At 37.9% G+C, this 23413-nt stretch overlaps 1 protein-coding gene across 9 annotated transcripts in view; it reads left to right on the top strand.

Annotated features, from left to right (window-relative positions):
* The window catches only part of AHI1 (Abelson helper integration site 1), a 210805-nt gene that overhangs the window by 174212 nt on the left and 13180 nt on the right, over positions 1 to 23413 (top strand). For 7 of the 9 annotated variants that reach the window (XR_006299148.1, XM_043593066.1, XM_043593069.1 and 4 more), the window contains one exon: positions 14727 to 14785. Coding sequence is in view for 6 of the 9 variants with exons in the window: in XM_043593066.1 (XP_043449001.1) it covers positions 14727 to 14785 (59 nt within the window). In the remaining 3 variants the exon portion in view is untranslated. Of the gene's footprint in view, positions 1 to 12170; positions 12428 to 14726; positions 14786 to 23413 lie in introns of those variants that run through there. The other 2 variants (XR_006299149.1, XR_006299147.1) reach the window with 1 other exon arrangement.

Raw genomic sequence — 23413 nt, 5'->3', positions numbered from 1 at the left:
TATGGAATAAGAAGTAAAACTATACCTTTTAATAGCTTGGCAGCTGCTGAATCCTGTAAGTCCTTCCAAGTGGAGCACACCTGTTCTGTTGCTGAAAGCCCCGGGTACATTCCAGCATTTCATCTGGTTCACTGCAGTGTCAGTGGGTGATGGCAGCATTTGGCTCTCCCAGGGCAGGAGGCGGGCACAGGGCTTGAGGTGGTGACTCTCCATGATAGGCCAGAGAGTCCCAGACAGATCAGCCATTACCTATACCACAGGAGAGCGAGAGGAGGAGAATGTTTTCCTCAGGCTCACTCCAGAACATTTTTATCGGGATGTGCTGTGAATGTGCATCTAATAGAAGGAAGAATATTGGTGCTATCAGGGAGGAAAAAACTGAGAAGCTTGGGGAAAAAAATAGTGCTGACAACCTTGGTTTATTTATGTTTGTATTTTAGACCTTATTGTTTTCTTAGGCTCTCTATTTTTACTAGCCTAATTATTAACCTATGTCATCCATTTATTTGGGGAGAAAAGTTGCTGTTAAAATTCCTGTTTTAAAATTTTTTTAATAACTTTAAGTTGTCTGACTGTAAAAGTAGTATATGCTCATAGTTTTAAAAATTTAACCAATAAAGAATAGTGTAAATGAAAAATAAAACCCCTCTGTCTGGCTAATATTTGTGTTCATTCCAACAGTTTCCTCCATATCCTGTTAAAAATGTTGTCTGCACATATGAGCATGCATATCTTTATTCGTGTCTGTTCTTCTTTTCAATGAAACTAGGATCATACTTAATATTCTGATTTTTTTTCCCATCAGTATATCCTGGACATCTTTCCTTATTAGCACAGATACTTCTGATTCTTTTTTAAGTTTCAAGGTACTGAAATGCCCAGTTTTCTTTTTTTTTTTAATTCCTAAAATGCCCCCTTTTTTTAGATTTCAGAAAATGCTTATTTTTTTGCTAAGAATGAAACCCAAAGCAGAGAAGCATCTTCTACTTTATGAATGTTTCAACATTGATACAACCAAGTATGTTTTTGTGCAAATTCCAGGTGTATAGTAATAATTATGTATAGGAATGTCAGATTATTTTTGTGAGTATAAAGAAATTACTGTGATGTTTTTGTCTTTCTCTAAAAACTCATTAAAAGAATAATATTTATTAGTTTCGCTATTTCAAGGTACTTCTAAAAATATCCGTTATAGCTCAGCTTCTCCCATGAGGAGAAGAGTGTTTTAATTCTGCTCAGTATTTTACTGAGCATCTGGAATTAGAGTAGGCTGGGCTTATTCAAAAGTGCTGACCCCTAAACCAAAGTGCATGATACTCCAGTTTTATTCAGGAACAACTCTTTTCTTGTCTAGTCCAAAGCAAAACAGAAAACCCAGAAGCATCAGGTAACTCCATAGTGGTACCTCTTCCAGCCAAGCATACAATGCACACAAAATCTTAAATTGATAATTCTGTCAACCTCTTAGAAAAACAGTAGGCAGTATATTAGCTGCCTTCAGTGTACATGTGTCTGTCTTCATCTACGGAATCTCTAATTTTCATTTACCCTCTTCATCCCAAAAGAAGACAGTTCATTAAGCCGGAATTAACTGGGCTATATGTCACTATTTTCAAAAATCACTTCCTATAGAAAAGAAAACTTTCCATTTACTGGTCCTTGTACCAGGAGTGCGTCTGAATTATTTTTAACCACAGAAGTAATAATGATTTTATTATGTTTAATCCAACAACATGTTTATAATAGGCACTGGTTACTTTTGGTATGTTGAAGCAGATTTTTCAGATATCCAGAAGTTAATTAATGTATGCTAAATCATTGAAAATACAATCATAATATTGCCTCCTTCCTATTGCTAAAGAATAGTATCAATTTATGTCTTTTTTGAACTTTAGTAATTTGGTTTATCAAACAAAATACAGTTGATTTGTCTCCAATTTGTTATTTTAAGTAGATAGAAAATTAATTTGTGTTTGGATCTGTTTTAAAATTTCAGGAATGTTTAGTTTTCTTCCTTCATCTGAAGAGCATGAAATCAAAATCTTAACTTACAAGTAAATCTAAAACCAAAGTACTTATCTGTGTCCTGTGAAGAATCTCAGTGCAGACGATACGGATGTGTATTTTTCCTTATAATTTGTTTCAATACCTTATAACTATTTTGAGAAAAATATTAACTTCAAAAACCATTGTCTACAACTGAAAATTTTCTGTTAGCCTAGAGAGAGAACATGTTCTGCAAAGAAAGTAAGTGGACCCTGATGATGTGACAGCAAAGGGAGTATGAGTCACCTCACGCCCACAGACTCTGCTTTCAAAAGTAATGTTCCTAAATGTTCTACACGGAGAAACTCTAAAAGCCTCCAAAATCTCTCTTACCCTGAAAGGAAACTGTATGGTCTTGACCTTCTTAAAGGTCTGGTGACCAGTTTCTCTACTCATTCTCCTTTTTACACCTTTGCCTCAGCCAGCGTGTTTGACACGTGTACCTCGGCTGCTGCCTTGTCTCTTCCCCTCAGCAGCTGTGTTGCTTGCTATTGGGGCAGAGTCCCCCTGTGTGTTTCCAGGAGTCTCTTAACCCCGGCAGAGTGAAACACCGCTGACAGCCTGTCTTCTCAGCTTATCTAGCCTGGGTCCGGGACCTCCATCATTGCCAGCGGTTCCAAAATTAAAGGTGCTGTGAGAGAATCCCCCTGTAGCCTCCACCCCAAAACTTAGTTTGGGGAATGTGTCATATCCTTGATGTCTTCTTAACTCCCGTTACTTAAAATTTACACAAAATTACATAAGGGCAAGTTTGTTTTCCAGTTTAGCAACCCACTGATGATTCACCTGATTTGAGTCTCTGAGCCCATCCTCTGTCACGTTTCGGTTTCTTATGTAGAGCTTCCATTGAAAACCCAGTTTAGAGAATAATATAAATTCAATAAAGATTTCATAATTGTTCCAAGAAGCCATTGGTAAGAATTTGTAGGACATTCCCTCATGACTCTGAGAAGGCAGATGTAACATTCAATCTTTGAATGGATGAGTATACATTAAAAATATAAAATAAGTGATGTACTCGGTCAAACCAATGTTTTGCTTGGCCCATTACTCACTCTTACTATGACAGTAAGCATTGTTTGATAGAATAGTATGGTATTTCCTTTTGCTTTTCATGATGGTATCAGTAACATCCATCTAATAATCTGTCACCGATCTAAAATATGTAAGTTGTTGGGGTGCCTGGGTGGCTCAGTCAGTTAAGCATCAGAGTCTTGTTTTCAGCTCAGGTTATGATCTCACAGTTTGTGAGTTCAATCCCCACGTCAGGCTCTGCACTGACAGTGTAGAGCCTGCTTGGGATTCTCTCCGTGTCCGTCTCTCTTTCTCTCTCTCTGTCTCTCTCTGTCTCTCTCTCTCTCTCTCTCTCTGTCTGCCCCTCCCCCCTCACTCTCTCAAAATAAATACATAAATACTTATTTTAATAAAATTAATAAAATGTGTAAGATCTTGTTGGGAGAACTTGCCACCAGTCATTCCAGGTTGTAAATTGTCCTTTAGATACTTGCAGAATTGATTAATATCAGTCACCCTGTCTTCTGACTCAACAAGCCTGTCCTTTTTTTCTGAAGTTCTCTGATACTCTGACTTTGCTGTCCTCTTGTGTTTTGTCAAGTACTCCATAGTTTCTCAAACTTGGCACTGGCATTTGGGGCCAGATAATTCTTTGTTTGAGGGAATGTGTATTGTAGGATGTTTAGCGGCATCCCTGGCCTCTGTCCACCCATTCACTAGATGCCATAAACACTAATCTCTCCAGTTGTGACAATCAAAAATGCCTCCCAGATATTGCCAAATTTCCGCTGAGACACAAAATTATCCCCTCCAGTTGAGAACTACTCTATTGTAATAAAAATATACATATATAATATTGTGACATACATATGTGTGTTTTTCCTTCAATTACAATTCTTCTTATTGTAAGGTCCTGTTAAGGAAATTTTGCCTTCATTTTTCCATTTTTGGCAAGCTATACGCATATACACTATATGGAGTTACAGGCTATCCTACTTACTTATAAATAATAGCTTCACATAAAGATGTATCCAACTATGGTGAGGCTCAACATGAAAAGTATATATAAAATGTCTCACTTAAATTTAGATAGCTCTTGACTACCATTTATTTCCTTTGCCTTAGAAATTAACTATATGCTCATGTTCTTGTTATTACGCAGCAGCCCCAGTAATGCCATAATGATCTCTAATTTTAACACGGTTCTCCTTTAGTTGGCAGACAAAGGAAAGAAACTTTTTTTATTTAAAAGTCTCTTTTATCTGCACAAACCCTGCATATAATACAATACACTGAAACAGTTTTTCTTTTATCACTCTTTTACAGAACTTTTTTGTGCTTAATGAGCCTTGTTTGTATGTTTGTTTGTTTACCCCTATTTATGCTTCCCCATTACCGTGGATGTGTTGAAGTAGCGACCTCAGTTACACACTTCTGTGTCTTACAAAGAACACCTCCCAAAGGTTGATAGACCTCCCAAAGGTTGACATCTCCTTTGTAAGAAAGTGTTCTCTGCCCAAGTGATGCCATCTTGGAGCAACTGACTAAAAGCAGTATCATTCCCAAGATTACAGTAGAAAACATGCCTAGGCCGAGATCATGAGGCTATCTATTGTCCTGTCCTGAAACTCACTGGCAGGTATAAGTGTAAATTACATTTCATATTGAACTTCCCCATTTGAGCAATCTTGTAGTATGGTCATAATTTTTTATTTTTTTAAAGTTTTTATTTGTTTATTTTGAGAGAATGTGCATGTGTGCACGCGTGCACGCACAAGACGGGGAGGGGCAGAGAGAGAATTCCAGACAGGCCCCGTGCTGTCAGTGTGGAGCCCAATACTGAGCTTGATCTCACAAACCATGAGATGGTGACCTGATCCAAAACCAAGAGCCAGGCGCTTAACCAGCTGAGCCATTCAGGCTTCCCTGGGTCACATTGTTTATCACAACTTTTGTAATTAACCACAAATGCCATGTATAATTATTTCATTTGTTATAGCTAATAAATTTTACATTATAAATATTGTTAAAACAAAAGCATGATTTGTGCTCGGGTATAATGGATATAAACCTACTAAAATGATGTAAAGAGCAAAGTTAAAAGCAACATCACTGAACAATTTTGTTCAAACTAATATAGATACGTACGTATCCATATGCATATGTACACATACTGAAATGAAGAAGAATAAGGAATCATTCATTTAGACAGACTGGCCAGAACCTCCACTTGGTCAGAGAAGTCTTTTCCCCCCATAATCTCATGGCATATTGTTGGTCTCTTACTACATTTGTCACCTGCTACTTCAGTGCCAAATTATTTGTACATACGTTTTCCCTTACTAAATTATGAGTCACAGCCTCACTGTTTCTGTTTAATATTGTTTATCAGGAGGGCAATTGAAATTCTTGATGGGTAGCGTTGGTAAGAATAGAGATTCAAGCCGGAAGAAGGGAAGAAAACAAGGGAGGAGATCACATAATCCATGCTTATTGGTTACTAAGCTATATTCACTAAGCTTCAGACACCAAATCAAAAATTAGTCCTTAGCTCTCCTACCCCAACAAATTGCCAATTTGATTCATGCCAGATTAATAGTTATCAAAGTGCTAGGCCTCAGAATCACCTGGGGCACTTGTGTAAAAATCCTGGTGCCAGATCCTACCCTAAACATGCTAATCTTTGGGAGATACTCCTTTATATTTCTGAAAGCCTCCCTGGGAGACACAAGGGTTACGGAATTTCGCTAGCAAATGTTCTTCCAGCCTTATTGGAGGAATAACATATGTGCTTCAGATCCCTTGATCTCTGGATATATAAACTTCAAGTTGACCTGACGCATTATAGCAGCCTGTAAAGCATTACACATAGCTGTGTGAAACCAATGGGAATCAACTTCCCAGTTGTTCCTTTCAAAGCCCCTCATCTTAGTACTTTACATAGAGAATATTCTCAATAAATTATTATGATTTGACTGGGACAGAGCTCCCAAAAACTTCATAGATATGTCAGGAGTAAGAGAAGGTGGCAACAAAGAACAGTAAAATAGTAATTTTGTAGATACACAGAAGCCAGACTGAAAAATATAGAGCGGATTCTCATTGTTCATAGTAGTTATGGTCTCTGAATTCACCACGAACACTGAATTGGTGAATGAATACTGAACCAGTGTTCCAGGGAAAATACCGGATTAGGTTCCTGTGAGCCTCTGGTCACCACGTTTTCATCAGCCAACCAATACATAACCTAGTTTTATGTGTGTTTCTGTGTAAAGACACCTTATTTAATATATGTATTGTTGATTCATTAAAATTGGACTCCTATCCAACAGTACTATAGCTTGTGCCTGAGCACAGATCATCTGACATATGTATTTCATCTAAGGCACATCAGCCTTCTTGCATTTAGTCATACTAGACAACATTTCAACATGCTGCTTAGGGATCATTTTAAACAGCAGAATCACCAAGCCAAACACAAAAATGTGGAAAACATAGCAGTAAACAGACCACAAAAAGGATGCTCGTTTACAGTATGAGAGCTGAAATAAGACAGAACATTTGAAACATGCCAAAGCTTTAGAAGTTTCTAGTGTTTCAGCCCCAAGTGGGATTGTGTGCATCAGGCAGCTCAAATTTTTCACCACCCTGCACGTGCACACGTATTCAAAGGACTATAAAAGCACTGCCGGTATTGATCTGGGATTACAAGTGAACTGTAGTGAGGAGGTGAATTCGCAAATAGGCAATCCATAAATAATGATCGGTTGTGTGTTGAAACTCTCCTAAAAGTACATAGTTGTTCCATAAAACCCATTAAGTCTTTATAATAAAGATGAAGAAGAAGGTCAGGCAAAGAAAGCTGGTTTAAAAGAAAAAAAAATACAACCTGCTACTTCTAGCATGACTCATGTGTCTGACTTTTTTCTTCTATTTCTTTCTTCCTCTCTGGATGGAAATAAAAAGTCCAAAGGTTCCTTGAAGGCAAGGGCTATGTTCAGAATTGAATCCCCAGCATGTAATACAAAGCAGGTATCCAGTGAGTGTTTACTGAGTGATGGAAAGGTCAGACAGACAGATAGGAGCACCTGTGCTGAGATGTTTGTGAATCTTCCACGTCGGACCTGACCCCCGTCAGAGACCGCAGTGATGGTGCTCATGCTCACACAGCAGATGTTCAGCAGTGGATAGAGGGCTGGGTGCGATGGACTTCATCAAACAGTTAGGTCTCCATGAGTCTCTCCAATTTCCTTCCTTAATCTCCCATCTCTAGCGAAGAGTTCAGTCCCAGAGGAGGAGGGGGATGCCCCAAATGATTCTTTAGTTTGCAGGAATTTAAAAAGAGAGAGAGAAGGTGGCATTCTGATGTTTCCTGCCTCCCCGGTCATCTGCAGTCGTTTTTCATTCTCCCCAAATCAGGTTACTCTAGACCAGCCAGAAATAAAGTCCTGGAAGGTGCAATTATTTAGCAGTTGAATGCCAGATACATACAGTACTTGGAGTGTGTGACTTAGCATTACTACTCTTACCGGTCCCTAGGTCTGGGGGTAAACTAACTGTTCATTTTAGCACTGCTGAGGAAAGTCACGTAATTGTCTTGCTTGTCTCTGCGTCATGGTTGTGATTCCCAGCCTCAGTGAGGCCCATGGTCTCGATCATCTTTTTCATTCTTCCTGACTGACTCCCTGCCCCGTTCTGTCTGTGCTGTGTCACAGAGACGTTCACATCTCTCCAGCCCCATCCTCTTACTCCAAGCTGACTCTGAAGAGAAGTCCCCCAACATGAATTTTCTCTACTTCTCATCTCTACGGTCTCTGTGTTTCTGTAATTTCACCTTCCCTCTCCAGCTGCTTTCAGATAAAAAAAGGAAGCCCCCTTCTTTCTACAGCTGACGCCTCCACTGGTGGTTTTGGTCATTTCCCTTCCACGTTCTTCTAGCTCCTACTGCATCCGTGAGCCCCTTCCTTGCTCCACCACTCCTGTGGCATCTTATTATTTACTCATTTAACACATGCATATTGAATGCCTGCTGTTTTTCCAGGCACTGCAGTGGGATGTTGTCTGGATAGCATAATGGCAAATTAGACAGAAATTGCCCTTCCAGCTTTTATAGGAGTTATAGTCTAGGGGCACCTGGGTGGCTCAGTCGGTTAAGCGTCTGACTTCAGCTCAGGTCATGATCTCAAGGTTTGTGGGTGCAAACCCCACATCGGGCTCTGTGCTGACAGCTCAGGGCCTGGAGCCTGCTTCTGATTCTGTGTCTCCCTGTCTCTGTCTCTGCCCCTCTCCTGCACATGCTCTGTCTCTCTCCCTCAAAAATAAATACTTTTTTAAAATGTTTTTTAACGTTTATTTATTTTTGAGAGAGAGCATGAACGGGGGAGGGGCAGAGAGAGAGGGAGACACAGAACCGGAAGCAGGCTCCAGGCTCTGAACTGTCAGCACAGAGCCTGACACGGGGCTCGAACTCACAGACCGTGAGATCGTGACCTGAGCTGAAGTTGGACGCTTAACCGACTGAGCCACCCAGGCACCCCTCAAAAATAAAGATTAAAAAAAAAAAAAAAAAAGAGGGCCAGGTAGGCGGGAGGATACATTTGAGGCACTGGCAACCACATGTGCAAAAGCCCTGAAGTGGCTAGAAATACTCAACAGAAAAATTTTAAAGCCAGCTAGCTGGTCACAGGGGGAAAGGACAAGGAATGAAACGCAGAGTAGCAGGAAGGACCAAACCCAGCAATTAACAGACCATGTAAAGAAATACTCCATACCCGCAATGTCCTGGGTCATTAACACTACCGTCTCTCTGCTGTTTCTCTTTCCTTTCAGCGCTGAACTTACTACTCCTTTTTCATCTGGCTTCACCAGCCACTATATTTCAAGCCTTCTCTGAGACGTACACTGCTGCATCTTTTCTGTTGTTGTTTTTTATTTTTCTCTAACATATTTTTGTCTAGGTTATCACTTCTACCCCCATAGTTTTGGGTATCACTTTGGTATTCTCAGATGTACCAAACTCTACATCTGTAACCCTGGCTCCTATCCTGAATCCCCCAGGTATATTTCTAACTGCCTCCTAGAAGTTTTTATATAGATATATTCTGGAATCTCTGGCCATGCCCATCATCTGCCCTCACCTTCAGGGAGTTCCCTCTTGAAAGAGCTGGCGGATGTCAGACATTTGGGAGTTTTGCTGCACAAGAGTTCAGTAGACTGCAGTACAAAATGCAAGAAGAACAAATAGAAATGGTTCCTGACCTAAGCTTCGTGAGGTCAGGAAAAGCTTTCCAGAGGAATTGATTTCTAAATTGAGTTTCATGGAAGCAAGGCATTCCTGGCAGACTGTAACAGATATATACTAAGGCCTGGTACACTTGGGCCACACAAGTATTTCATCAGGTCTAGAGGTTGGGATGCAAAGTTAAAAACAGAAAGAGCTGGGGCACCTAGGTGGCTCAGTTGGTCAAGTGTCCGACTTTGGCTCAGGTCATGATCTCGCAGTTTGTGGGTTTGAGCCCCACACAGGATTCTGTGCTGACAGTTCAGAGCTTGGTGCCTGCTTCAGATTCTGTGTCTCCCTCTTTCTCCCTCTGCCCTTCCGCCACTCATGCTCGCTTGTGCTGTCTCTCTGTCTCTCTCTCTCTCTCTGTCTCTCAAAAATAAACATCAAAAAAAACTTTTAAATATATTTTTAAAAAGCTGAATCTGAACAAGGAGACAGGATTTAAGAAGGTCCCTATGGCATGTTAAGAAGCTGCATTTTAGGGATGCCCAGGTGGCTCAGTCCATTAAGCGCTTGACTCTTGATTTTGGCTCAGGCCATGATCTCATGATTCATGAGTTCGAGCCCCACATCGGGTTCTCACTGACAGTGTGTAGCCTACTTGGGATTCTCTCTCTCTGCCTCTTTTTCTGCCCATCCCCCCCCGCTCATGCTGTCTCTTTCAAAATAAATAAACTTAAAAAGGGAAAAAAAGCTACATCTTATCCTGGAGGTAGTAGGGAGTCACCAAAAGATTATCTAATTGTTTCAAAAGTGCATTCTAGAAGCTCTGAAAAAAATGGAAAAAAAGCAATACTGAAGGAACTATGACCAGGAGAAGCTGTTGCAATAATCCACGCCAAATACAATGAGAAACTAGGATTTGGTGAACTAAATGCATGTGAAGGTTAAGGAGAAACCTGGGTTTCTAGTTTGAACACCCCATTGTATAAGAGTAGAAGAACTTCAATCTGAGACTCAATGAAATTGGCAGCATCTATGCAACAGTCACTTACAGATATCTTGCAGACATCTATGGAACTCAGGAGAGATTTGCTGAAAACTCAGACTTGCAGGTAGTTCTGATGAAAATTTACAGATCCAAGTGTGTTTTCGGAAAAAAAACTGCTGTGTTTACAAAATTGGCTGAAAACTAGCTATTGCCAAGTCATTTTGGGGAAAACTTAAGATCTGGATCTGGTTTAATGGTATTGATTTGGAAGTCATTTGCTAAACACACTGGTTAAGTCCATGAGATCAGAGATTTTGTAAAGAATGGAAAGGACAAAGGGTAGAAAGGTTAAGGGATGCCAGTTTTGGTCAAGAGTGAACTTAAGAAAGAGCATGGGAAGGATGTTGCTGTGAAATAGCGGATCTCCTGAGATCTCTTAAGGTCTAGCTAAATGCTCCTTCCTCTGTGAATCCCTCTCAAAAACTTCCAGTTACGATTCAAGGCTTCTGTTCCTTTATTTCTGCACATTTCCTTTTTATCGTCATCGTAATGTTTATTCCTCTCTGCCTTGTTGGTTGTATGTAAAGCTTTCCCCATTAGGTCATGAATTCCTATAGCCTCCTCAGCTTTGTACCCCCAGGACATCTAGCACAGTGCCTGGCTCAGAGTGGGGTTTCATAAATACCAGTTGTTGTTTCTAACTGGCACAGTTAGTACCCAAAACTACAAATCACGAACCAAAATGAAAACCTTCACTTTGTGTTTTTATATACTTCCAGAAACCGCATCTTAATGCACGGGACTATTTTGTCCTCAAGGAAAAGCATTATAATTCAGCATCAAATACAATTCACATAACTAATAATAAATTCTAAAATCAAAGAATCAAGGGAATATATAAAATCGTAAAATTGTGCTCCTGGAAACAGAATTTTAGCAACAGAGGAAATCTGGAAGAGCTTGTTTAGTCCTGTGGTCTATAAACTCTCCTCTGTAGAACCCTGTTCTTTAGGGTTCTGGGGAGTAGAGTTGGGAAGACAGGGTTTGCCAGGCCACCAAACCTAACGTCACCTAGACTAATTCCACGTTTAAGTGTCTCTATATGAGGGGTCCAAGCAAAACTGTCTTTGAAAAATAGTTTTGTTGTTAAATCAGTTTGAAAAACCAGAATTGTAGCCTTTGGGCGACTTCAGTAGCCTTGGCGAGTCTGGGCCTCCATTTCCTCATCTGTAAAATACGCGAATGGTGCTGTGATAGATCACGCTTTTATTCGGAGCCCCTTCTGTTCATTTTCAAGTAAAAAACAGACCCCAAGAGAAGGGAAATGGCTTGTACTCAGGCCACATGGAAAGCTAATGACAGAGCCACGACTACAATTTAGCCACAGCTCTAGTTGTTGTTTTCCTCTCTCTTTTTAAAAAATTTCTACCACATGGGTATAAATAAACAATAGATATTAATTATATGAAAAAGAAGATATCAGAAGGTATTATAAACACATAAATATAGAGCTGTACGATACCATAAATTTGCCTTATTTAAAGCTCTCTGTGTGCTACCTACAACAGACATTGATTGAACATTTACCTAATTTTACATTCATTCTTCAAGTTTACAGAAATACTTGGATGAGTTGTTTGCATGGCCCATTTCTCTTACAAAGCTATTTATGAGTTGTTTTCTTCTTGGTAAATCTCCCGTTTGATCAGTGGAGGCACTTAAAATCATTTCGTTAATCATTCCTTTCATGTTTAAGTCTCACTGCATCTAATTTTAAAAGCCTCACTAAGAAGCTGTGAGGGTTTGGGAAGCAGGAGCCCCTGGATTCTGGTCCTTTCATTCATCTCCTTTGCTTTGCTCCTCTTCCTCTCTTCATCCCCTCCTCTCCAAATCAAGGGTACCGTGAAGAGGAGACGAAGTCACAAAACAACTTGAGAGGTGTGTGTGGACAGGAGAGAAAGAAGGGCAACCGTGCTCCCTGGCCTTGTGGATGATGGGGGGTGCTGTGGGCTGGTGGTATCACAGCCGTGGGGGCTTTTTTGTTAAACAAGGAAATGAAACAAAACAGCTCACAGAGATACCTTCTTCCTCCTCCTTCTTGCCTCCATGAGTAACTACCCATATGGCGTGCTGCTGCTGAGACCAAGGAATGAGTGAGTAAAGGTGTTTAGAAGTGGAATATTGGTCCTAATTAAATAAGTGTCCTTTAATAAGTGTTAAAACTTTGTAATGTGGATACTCTGTTAACTTGGGATTCATAAGATTTGAACACAATTTAAGCCACCTTTGCAATATGAAGAAGGACTTAAATGGGCCAGTTACTGTAATACAGTAATACAGCAGGAAAGATGGCAGGGACAGTGTCAAATCTACTTAAGACAAACCTTCTGCATCCATTTCACATGATGAACAGACTATTAAAAGCAGGTTTGGTAAGACCTACACATGACAATATGTTGTTACTCATATGTCAGGGTCATGATAAATAACTAAAAATGACGTTGACTGTTTAACAGTGATATACAATTCAGTCTTATTTCTCTTCCCTCAACCTCTGAAGTAGGTTCAAATTCTGATCAGAGCTGTTACATTGAGGGGTTTTTTTAATCCAGACTTTTATAAAGTTGCATATGTTATATATATATATATATATAACATATACACACATTATATATATATGCATACATACGTATACATATGGTAAGATGCTGGGCTTGCCATGAGCAAAGAGATAGAAGTAATACTTAGACCAAGTAAAAATTAAAATCAATTTGATTGCTGTCTTTGGAATTTATTGCATAAGACTGGGAGAAAAACTAAATATATTCAGTTATAATTGATGCTTTCTGAGTTTAGATTTTGGTGGTTTTCTTTGCTTCTTGCGCTATTGGGTTGAGGGCAGGTAGACTGTTCTGCAATCTGAATTAGTCCGTGAATTTGAATTTTTCATGTGTTTGTACTTTTTGTCCTAACACATTTTAAGTAAGTCAGATCATCTTCACTAGTAGGGAAAAATCAGGGTGTTCTTGGTGCTTTGGTTGTTCTGTGAAATTGAGTCACTTGCTACAAGATCCACCTTTCACCACTAAGTCTTCTTGTTCTTTTATGTTTTTATTATATGCTTGATTTAAAGCTATGCAGATAGCAATAATACTACATAATATAGTATCGTCTTGAAATCTTTATGATTAATAATACCTGTTTTAAAATATCCAATGACTTCACTCATATGAGGACTTTAAGATACAAAACAGATGAACATTAGGGAAGGGAGACAAAAATAATCTAAAAACAGGGAGGGGGACAAAACATAAGAGACTCTTAAATATAGAGAACAAACAGAGGGTTACTGGAGGAGTTGTGGGTGGCGGAGGGGGTGCTAAATGGGTAAGGGGCACTAAGGAATCTACTCCTGAAATCACTGTTGCACTATATGTAACTAATTTGGATGTAAATTAAAAAATAAACATTATTAATTAAAAAGAAAAAAAGAATACTTGTTTTAAGATACTCAAGTGCCAAATCTTGCTAAAGAATGATCTTGCAGAATCTGATTGTGAGGGACAAAATCTAAAAAGCAAAACAATCTTCAGGAAAGATAAGACTGGGAAAACAGTAGTTACTCAAACAACTTAAGACTTAAACAACTTAAGGACTGTGCTCCTTTTCTTTGATTTCATCTTGGTTTTTGTTTTCTGCAGTTTTTTTTAATTAAATAATTAGATGGCTATAGTATATCTCTTTGATTTGCATATGGCTGAAAACATAGTAACTGTATATTTTCTATGTGAATTTTAAATGGATTCTTTCCATAACATGTAATTACCTCTTTAAAAAAATATTTGTCGTCAATTTTATAGCAACGTTGGGTAGATTTATAAAATACTGTCTCATATCAAACTCCATTTTCCCACAGTATACTTTCATTTGGACTTAATGCTGGAATTCTGGAGGAACCATCAAACATAACAATATAATCTGACACCACTGAAAGCACTTTTAATTTGTTTTCTTCACAAAGGTGCCGTTAATAAAATACGTACCGAACAAATTTTGTAGAAGGTTGGGTTTTCAGATCCAAAATTTTAGATAGAATTCCATGAGTGTCATCACTATGAAAATATAAAGTATGCCAAAAGGATGAGGAACGAAGGATGCGATGTTGAAAGATACATTTAGAACCTAAGTGATATGCCATATGGTGTTTCTAGATTAGTTTACACTGATTCGTATCTGACGTTTTTTTTTGCCACATACCTGAAAACTGACATGCGTACAGAGTGCTCAGATGATCTGGAGAACTTTCTCCTTGGTTGTCCGTAGGAGTGAAAACATTATGCTGGTAGACATTTATGTTCAGAACAAACATGCTCTCTCCTCATTCAGCAAGTTGCTACTATTACCTGCGTTGTGCTGCATTTGTACTTACCGTTTGTTGTTCTTCTTTTGCAGCGGTCAGTCATTAAGGACAAGTCCCAAGATTTCAGGCTGGGCTCAGAGTCTGTGACACAGTAAGCAACTTTTCCTTCTAAATACTTGCAGCGCTAAACAAGTATTGTTTGTTTTTTTAAGGACAATTTCTCCATTTCTCTTTTTATGACATTACACCAAAAGTTAAATTTCAGGGGCACCTGGGTGGCTCAGTCGGTTGAACATTCAACTCTTGATTTTGGCTCCGGTCATGATCCCAGGTTTGTGGGATGGAACGCTGTGTTGGGCTCTGCGCTGAACGTGGAGCCTGCTTAAGATTCTCTCTCTCCCTGGGGTGCCTGGGTGGCTAAGTCAATTAAGTGTCCCGTTCTTGGTTTCAGCTTGGGTCATGATCTCATGGTTTGTGGGTTCAAATTCCACATCGGGCTCCACACTGACAATGCAGAGCCTGTCTGGAAATCTCTGTCTCCCTCTGTCTTTCAAACTCTCTCTGCACCCCCTCTCAAAATAAATAAATAAACAAAAAAAAAAAGGAAAAGATTCTCTCTCTCTTCTCCCTCTCTTCGTCTCTCAAAAAAAAAATCTCAAACTTTAAAAAAAGAAAGTTAAATTTTAGATAATTGATTTTTAAGAGTTGAGCTAGCTTGAGAATATTTTATTTTGATTTTTTTAGTGTTTATTTACTTTTGAGAGAGAGAGAGAGAGAGAGCAGGGGAGGGGCAGAGAGAGAGGGAGACACAGAATCCAAAGCAGGCTCCAGGCTCTGAGCTGTCAGCACAGAGCCTGACGTGGGGCTTGAACTCATGCAAGATCATGACCTGAGCCGAAGTCGGACACTAAACTGACTGAGCCACCCAGGCGCCCGTAAGAATATCTTAATGGTTGGACTTTGAGAATGTATTATAACTAAGTTACAAGAAATAATATTAAATAAAATTAAAATATCATACTAAATTTTGTCATTTATTTTTGTTTGAGTAACATTTTAAAATGACATTAACTGAAAACACGGAGATGATGTGTGGTTTAAAAAAAATTATGAAATACCTATTTTGAGACATTAAAGAAAAGAAAGTAATACCCAGAACATTATCATTGTATATTTTCTCCAAACGCGTAATATATTTAAGCAATTCGTTTCGAGGTATTTGTTAAAAAAAGATCACTAGAAAGTTTTTGTAGTTTCATTTGGTACTTGCTGCATCGTTTAATACATAAATGAAAATCCCTTTTACCTCAAAAAACTTATATCAAAAATCTTCCTATTTCTCATTTTTTTTATCAGTGCAGATCATTTTGTACCTAACTTTCAGCCCAAACTTCATATTCACACAATCACTAGCAAACTATCCCAAGAGGGTAACAGCCTCGAACAGCCTAGATAATCTGTCGTGCCCTCCTGTTCATCCACCACCAACCATACCCACATACGCATATGAGTACATGCTTACACACACACGCACCCGGATGATCCCAGCTGAATTTCCTTCAGGAAGATGTTTGTTCAGGTTAACCCTGCTACTGATGTTGACATTTTGGAGAATAATATGTCTGTTTCACTTCAAAAATTCTGAAGGAGATGACAGTCTAATTTATAGGAATTATCAAATAAAACCATGCATTATTTCACAAGATAATGTTTTATTCTACAGATGAAAGACAAACATAATTTAAATGGTGTTTTAAAGAGTCACAGAATCATGACCTAGAAGATTCCTTAGAAATTCTCTATCCCCTCTGTTTTCTAGTCAAGAAAACTAAGGGGAAAGGCCTTGCATAAATTTCCCAGGGCACTTCTGTGTCAGTGCACAGACCAGGAGCCAAGATCCCCAGACTGCTGGGCTGTTTGTTTGTCTGTTTGTTTTAAATTATATTTAGTGTTGTCAGGCTTCCCGGTAAAATGCCATTTTGTTGGAAGCTTTAAAATCTTTTAAAGAGAAAATCTGATGATGATATAACTATATATAGCCCTGTATCAATTCAGAGCACAGCCACTCACATGGATCACATTTGGTTCTCACTGTCTCCCTGCAGACCAGTATCCTGACCCCTGTCTTAGATCTTAGAGGCTGTGATTTGTCTCAAGTCACTGTGGTTACTAAATGTCAGACCCAGGACCAGAACACAGGTCCTCTGTTTCCTAATCTGCTTTTCTTTCCAGGCTTTCCTGCTGCCTCCCGTATGAAACACACATCCCAGGTCTTTCTGATCTTCATTCTTGTTACATCTGCCAGGAAAGTTTTCAGTTCTATTCTCTAAAACACTGGAATTTTAGATAATAGTTGATGATACAGTCATTGACCCTAAAGAGTTTATACTCAATGACAGATCACACATATAAAAAATACACGAACAGTAAGGACAAACTGTTTCAACAACCAAAACATACCATAATATTTAGGGGCACCTGGGTGGCCCAGTCAGTTAAGCATCCAGCTTTAGCTCAGGTCATGATCTAGTGGTTCGTGAATTTGAGCCCCACATCAGGCTCTGGGCTGACAGAGCCTGAACCTGCTTCAGATTCTGTGTGTGTGTCTCTCTCTCTGTCTCTCTCAAAAATAAAAATAAAAATAAATTTAAAATACCATATTTAATACATTATGGCAACAGTACTCTTGGTGTTTTTGAACATGTTTTATAAAAAATTTTCAAACTTGTATCTAATATGCAAATGAGAGTCTGTAGTCACTGACTGCATTGGATGCCTATTCTCCGGTGATACACAGATCCACACCATGCTCTCCAGGTTAGAATTTTTAAAAAACCTCACAAAACGTTCCAGCTCCTAAAGACTGTCAGGGTAGCTTGACTTCTCTTTTTGAGCATAGAACACTTACAAAGCTTCTGAAAATAAATTTTCATGAGAAGTTCAGATATGTCTAAATGCTCAAGTTCATCTGCAGCTTTTTGGGCTTTCCCTATACTAGTAATTTCTCAGAAGTAGGGATGAATTAAGATACATTTCTAATGACCTGAAAACTGTAGGCAAGTGGAAGGTGGAAATATTATAGCCCCGTATGTACAAAGTCATTTCTTTATTTCTTTAATTTATCTAAATGAGTCCATTGAACCCAAGTAAATGGACGAACGCTAATTTTTTTTTTATTATTATTATTTTAGAGAGAGAGCACAAGTTGGGGAAGGAAGCAGAGAGAGAGAATCTCAAGCAGGTTCCATGCTTAGCATGGAGCCTGACACAGGGCTTGATCTCACACGATCTCGTGATCATGACCTGAGCCAGAATCAAGAGTTGGACATTTAATCAACTGAGCCACCCAGGCGCCCCTGAAGGCTAATTGTTTTGTTTCTTTCAGTCTTGCCATTCAGTTTGCAACTTATTTAGTTGGTTGACCAGAATATATAAATAAGCCACATAGGACTACCTCTTACTACTTCCACTTGAATTTCTTATCTTCTTTATTCTTTCTTATTTTTATTTTTTTTAGAAATGTCAATCACTTCTGTGCAAGTAATATTTACACATTTTAGTAAAGCTGTACTCCCTTCTTAAGGTATCAAGAAGAAACCCCAATAGGTTAATTTAACCAAAGCATTTTCTTAAAAGTCTGAAACTTACACCTTTTGTACTTCATGCCCCTATGATGTTATTATCTACTGCCTGAGAGTGGGTAATGAAGTTTCTATTAATATGTGACAATTCTTAATAAGTAGTATCCGGTATTCCCTAGTCATTAATCTGTTTTAACTTGAGTTTGTTGGGGTTTTTTTTTAAAGATAGAATGTTTTATTTCATTAACAGCTTTGATCAGAGAAAAGTTAATTCAGATAGTAATATTAAAGTCCTTTATGAACACTCAGATGGGAACTGAATGAACGAAATCTCTTCTTAATACAATGAAGGCTTTAAGAGTTAATTCTAAGTATCCTGTCACTCTTCCACTATATATTTATTCCAGTTTTATAATAATCCTGTTCCGGACTCCAGTTTCCTTTTCACGAGAAGGAAGTGGTTTACCTTTTTTCCTTAAAATACCTGTTGCTTGCAAACTTTTTTTTTTTTTTTTAGTTCTTGCTTTGTCCACTTTTCAGCCTTTTTTTTTTTACCACCACCCCCCCACCCCGACCTCCACTTTGTGAAATCAGACCCAGCCATTGTGAGGTGTGTGACATCACAATGTTCTTTATATATTTTAAATATGTTCTTCTGCAGATACATAATTTGCAGATATTCTCTCCCAGCCTCTGTTTTCCCTTTTCATTCTCTTTTAACAGTGGCTTTCAAAGAACAAGCTTTATTTTGATGACGTTTATCAGTTTTTTCTTTTATGAATCATGCTTTATACTGTCTAAGCATCCTTTGCCTAAAGTCACAGAAGTTTTCTCCTACGTCTTCATGTGAAAGTTTTATATTTTCAGGTTTTGTATTTAAGTGTATGATCTGTTTTGTGTTAATTTTTATATATGGTATGAGGTTTGGATCAGATCATCTATTTTGGTTTGTTTGCATTTGCATATTCTAGTTGTTCCAGCCCCATTTGTTGAAAAAACAATCCTGCCTCAGATGAATGGCCTTTTTGCATTTTTGTGAAAATCGATTGTCAGTATCTGTGTGCATTTGTTCCTGGACTCAGTTCTGATCCATTGATCTGGTTTTCTGTCTTTAATCAGTAATACACTGTCTTGATTACTAGAGATTTATAATAAAACTGGAAGTCTTGGAAGTAGGTATTATTGGTCCTCCAACTTTGTCCTTTTTCAATGTCAATTTAGTTATTCAAGGTCTTTTTTATACGCACATGGTTTTTAGAATAAGCTTCTTCTACAGTAGAGCCTACTGGATTCCAATTGGCATTGCCTTGAATCCACAGACCACTTTGGAGAGAATTGACAGGTTAACAATATTCAGTAATCTGACTCATTAACATATTTCTTCATTTATTTAGGTCTTCGTTAATTTCTCTCAGCACTGTTTTTTTAGTTTTCAGGGTGTAAGTCCTACAGATGTTTGACCCATTTATTCCTGAGTATTTCGTATGTAAATGATATTTATAATTGTTTGTTGCTCATTTATAGAAATACTACTGACTGTCGGATGTTGAACTTGCATTATGCCATCTTACTAAAATGTCTTTTGAGTTTTAGTAGCTTTTTAGTATATTTTACTAGATTCTCTACATAGACAATCAAACAAATAAAAACCAGTTTAATTGCTTCCTTTCCAAACCAGATGCCTTTTTTTTTTTTGCCTTATTGCAAAGGCTAAACCTCCAGTATAATGTTACAATGTTGAATAGAAATGATGAGAGTAGATAGCGTTATCTTCTTCATGATTTTATGGGTAATGAGTGGGAAAGCATTCAGTCTTTCACCATTAAATATGATATTATCATAGGTTTTTTTTTATAAATGTCCTTTATCAGGTAGATTCCCTCATTTCCTGGTTTGCTGAGAGTTTGTGTCAGTAATGGATGTTGGATTTTTGTCAAATGCGCTTTCTGTGTCTATTCACATAATCATGATTTTTCTTTATTAATGTGTTCATATGGTAGATTACATTGATTTTCAAATATTAAACTAACGATTCATTCTTAGGATAAACCCTATTTAGTCATGGTATGTTATCATTTTTATAAATTGGTGAACTTGATTTTCTAAAATTTAATTTAGCATTTTTCGCATTTTGTTCATGAAAAATATGGGTCTTTGGTTTTCTTGTAATGTTTTAGTCTGGTTTGGTATTAGGTAAGCTGGCTTCATGGAATGAGTTAAGAAGAATTTCTAGTTCTTCTGTTCTCTGGAAGAGTCTGTAGATTTGGTATTTTTTCTTTTGTAATTTTCACTTCTTCATTGATACTCTCTGTTTAGTGACATAATTTCCTTTAGTTCTTTGAACATATTTACAATAATAGATTTCAAGTCTTTGTCAAGAAAGTCCAATGTATAGACTTCCTAAGGGACAGTTTCTGCTGATTATTTTTTTCCCTTTGTATGGGCCATCCTTTCTTGGTTTTTTTGTATGTCTTTGTAATCTTTTGTTGAAAACTGGACATTTTAAAGACTATAATGTGACAACTCTAAGAATTGGATTCTTCCCTTCCCTGGGGTTTGTTGTTGATGCTACTTATTATAGTTGTTATTTGTTAAATAACTTCTCTGAACAAATTTCTACAACTCTATAATTACAATGTTTGGCCACTGAAGTCTCTGCTTGGTTAGACTAGTGATCAGCTAATTGGACAAAGATTTCCTTGAACACCTGGAACCAGTAAGTCTCTCAGTCTTGCTAAGGGGTCTCTTGGGGTATTGAGCACACCTTCGATATTTAGCCAAGCAGTTGACAACTCTGTGTTCGCTTTTGCTTCCTATTAGCACAGAGCATTAAGATCAGCCAGAAGTGAAGGCGTAAAGCCTTCTTAGGTCTCTGCTGTGCATGCTCACAACCGTACATGTGTGAGACCTTCTAGACTCTCTGAATAGTGTCAGAACTTGGGAAAACTCGTGTGGACATCTTACTCCCCCAACTTTTCCTTTTCACCTTTTTTAGTTAGTCTGTTGTTTGGCTTCTATTATCCATCGCTCAGGCAGCCATGAAGCTAACTGTAATTGTTTTAACAAGTGCCTCCCAGGGAAAAGACCAGCTCTGAGATAGGTCAAGTACTGACAGCCTTATAAGTGGTATCTTCCAAGGAACCACCAGACAGATCAAGTAAAATAGTTCTTTAGAAATGAGGCTTTGAAAGAGCTCCATCCCTGTTCTGTTCCTTCCAGTAGCTGCCGGGCTGCTGGCTTTCGCCATAAATTGCAGGCTATTCTTCAAGGCCACCACAGAGCTACAGTGGGGTATGGGACTAGGTCAAGTTAAAATGCCACAGAGCTCTCTGCTTTTACCAAGGTTCAACCATTTTTCTTGAATAAACATTCCCCAGTTGCCACAAGCTTTTGACTAATTTCTAGAAATCTGAAAATGCTGATTCTGACCATTTTTGCCAGTTTTCTCTTAGCTTATTTGGAGAAGAGAATATTCAGAAGTCCTTAGCTCCACCACTTTCATGGCCATCATTTTATTTCTTCTTCAAATGTTGGATAAATTCACAGGTAAAGCTGTCTGGCCCTGGAATGTTCTTTTTTGGAAGATTTTTAACTACAAATTCTATTTATTCAGTAGAATTAGAGCTCTCAAGGTTATCTGTTTCTTCTTATGTAAACCTTGATAGTTTGTTTCTTTCAAGAAATTTGTCCATTTCACTCAAGTGATTTAATTGGTTGATATAATGTTGTTCATAATATTCCCTCATCTTTTCAGTAGTAATAGGATCTGTAGTAGTGTTGCAGCCCCCTAATCCCTGCTGTTGGTAATTTATTTTTTTAAGGCAGCGAGCAATCTCAGCCTAAATAATTTCTTTTTTTTCAATCAGCCTTGCTAATAATGGTTTATCAATTTTGATCTCAAAGAGTCAAATTTTTGTTTCATTGATTTCTCCTTATTGTTTCTCTATTTTCTCTTTCATTGGTATCTACTCTGGTCTTTATTTGGCTTATTTGGGGTTTAATTTGTCCTTTTTCACAATTTTTAAAGTAGAAACTGTGGACATCGATTTAATACCTTTCTTCTCTCCTAATATAAACATTTAGTGCCATAAATTTCCCACTAAGCACTGCTTGAATGGCATTCCACAAATTTTGATATATTGTGGTTTCATTTTCATTTCTTTCAAAAACACTTTTTAAATTTTTCTTTAGATTTATTCTTTGATCCTGGGTTACTTGGAAGTGGGTCATTTCATTCCCAATATTTAGGGAGTTTCCCAGATATCATTCTGTTATTGATTTCTAATTCCATTATGGTCAAAGAACATATTCTGAATGATCCAAATCTTTTTAAATTTATTGAGAATTATTTTGTGATTCTTAATATGGTCTCTCTTGGTAAAAGTTTTTAGTGCCCTTGAAAAGAATGTGTAGTCAATAGATGTAGAAGAAGCACTTGACAAAATACAGCATCCTTTCTTAATAAAAACCCTCCAGAAAGCCCGGATAGAAGGAACATACCTTAACATCATAAAAGCCAAATATGTAAAACCCATGACTAATATCATCCTAAATGGGGAAAAACTGAGATCTTCCCCCTGAAATCAGGAACATGACAAGGATGCCCACTCTCACCACTGTTGTTGAACGTAGTGTTGGATGTCCTAGCCTCAGCAATCAGAGAGCAAAATGAAATAAAAGGCATCCAAATTAGCAAAGAAGAAGTCAAAATTTCACTTTTCACAGATGACATGATACTATACATGGAAAACCTGAAAGACTCCACCAAAGATCTGCTAGAACTAATGCATGAATTCAGCAAAGTCACAGGATACAAAATCAGTGTACAGAAATCGGTTGCATTTCTGTACACCAGTAATGAAGCAGCAGAAAGAGAAATCAAGAAATCGATCCCATTTACACTTGCACCAAAAACCATAAAATAGCTAGGAGTAAACCCAACCAAAGCTGTAAAAGATCTGTATGCTGAAAACTATAGAAAACTTACAAAGGAAATTGAAGACACAAAGAATGGAAAAATATTCCATGCTCATGGATTGGAAGAACAAATACTGTCAAAATGTCAGTACTACCCAAAACAATCTACACATTCAGTGAAATCCGTATCAAAATTGCACCAGCATTCTTCTCAAAGCTGGAACAAACAATCCTAAAATTTGTATGGAACCATAAAAGACCCTGAATAGCCAAAGTAATAT

Source organism: Prionailurus bengalensis, chromosome B2 (genome assembly GCF_016509475.1).
Source record: "Prionailurus bengalensis isolate Pbe53 chromosome B2, Fcat_Pben_1.1_paternal_pri, whole genome shotgun sequence".
Lineage (NCBI taxonomy): Eukaryota > Metazoa > Chordata > Mammalia > Carnivora > Felidae > Prionailurus > Prionailurus bengalensis.
Note: the sequence above shows the minus strand (reverse complement) of the source record. Positions and strands in the feature narration are given on the sequence as shown.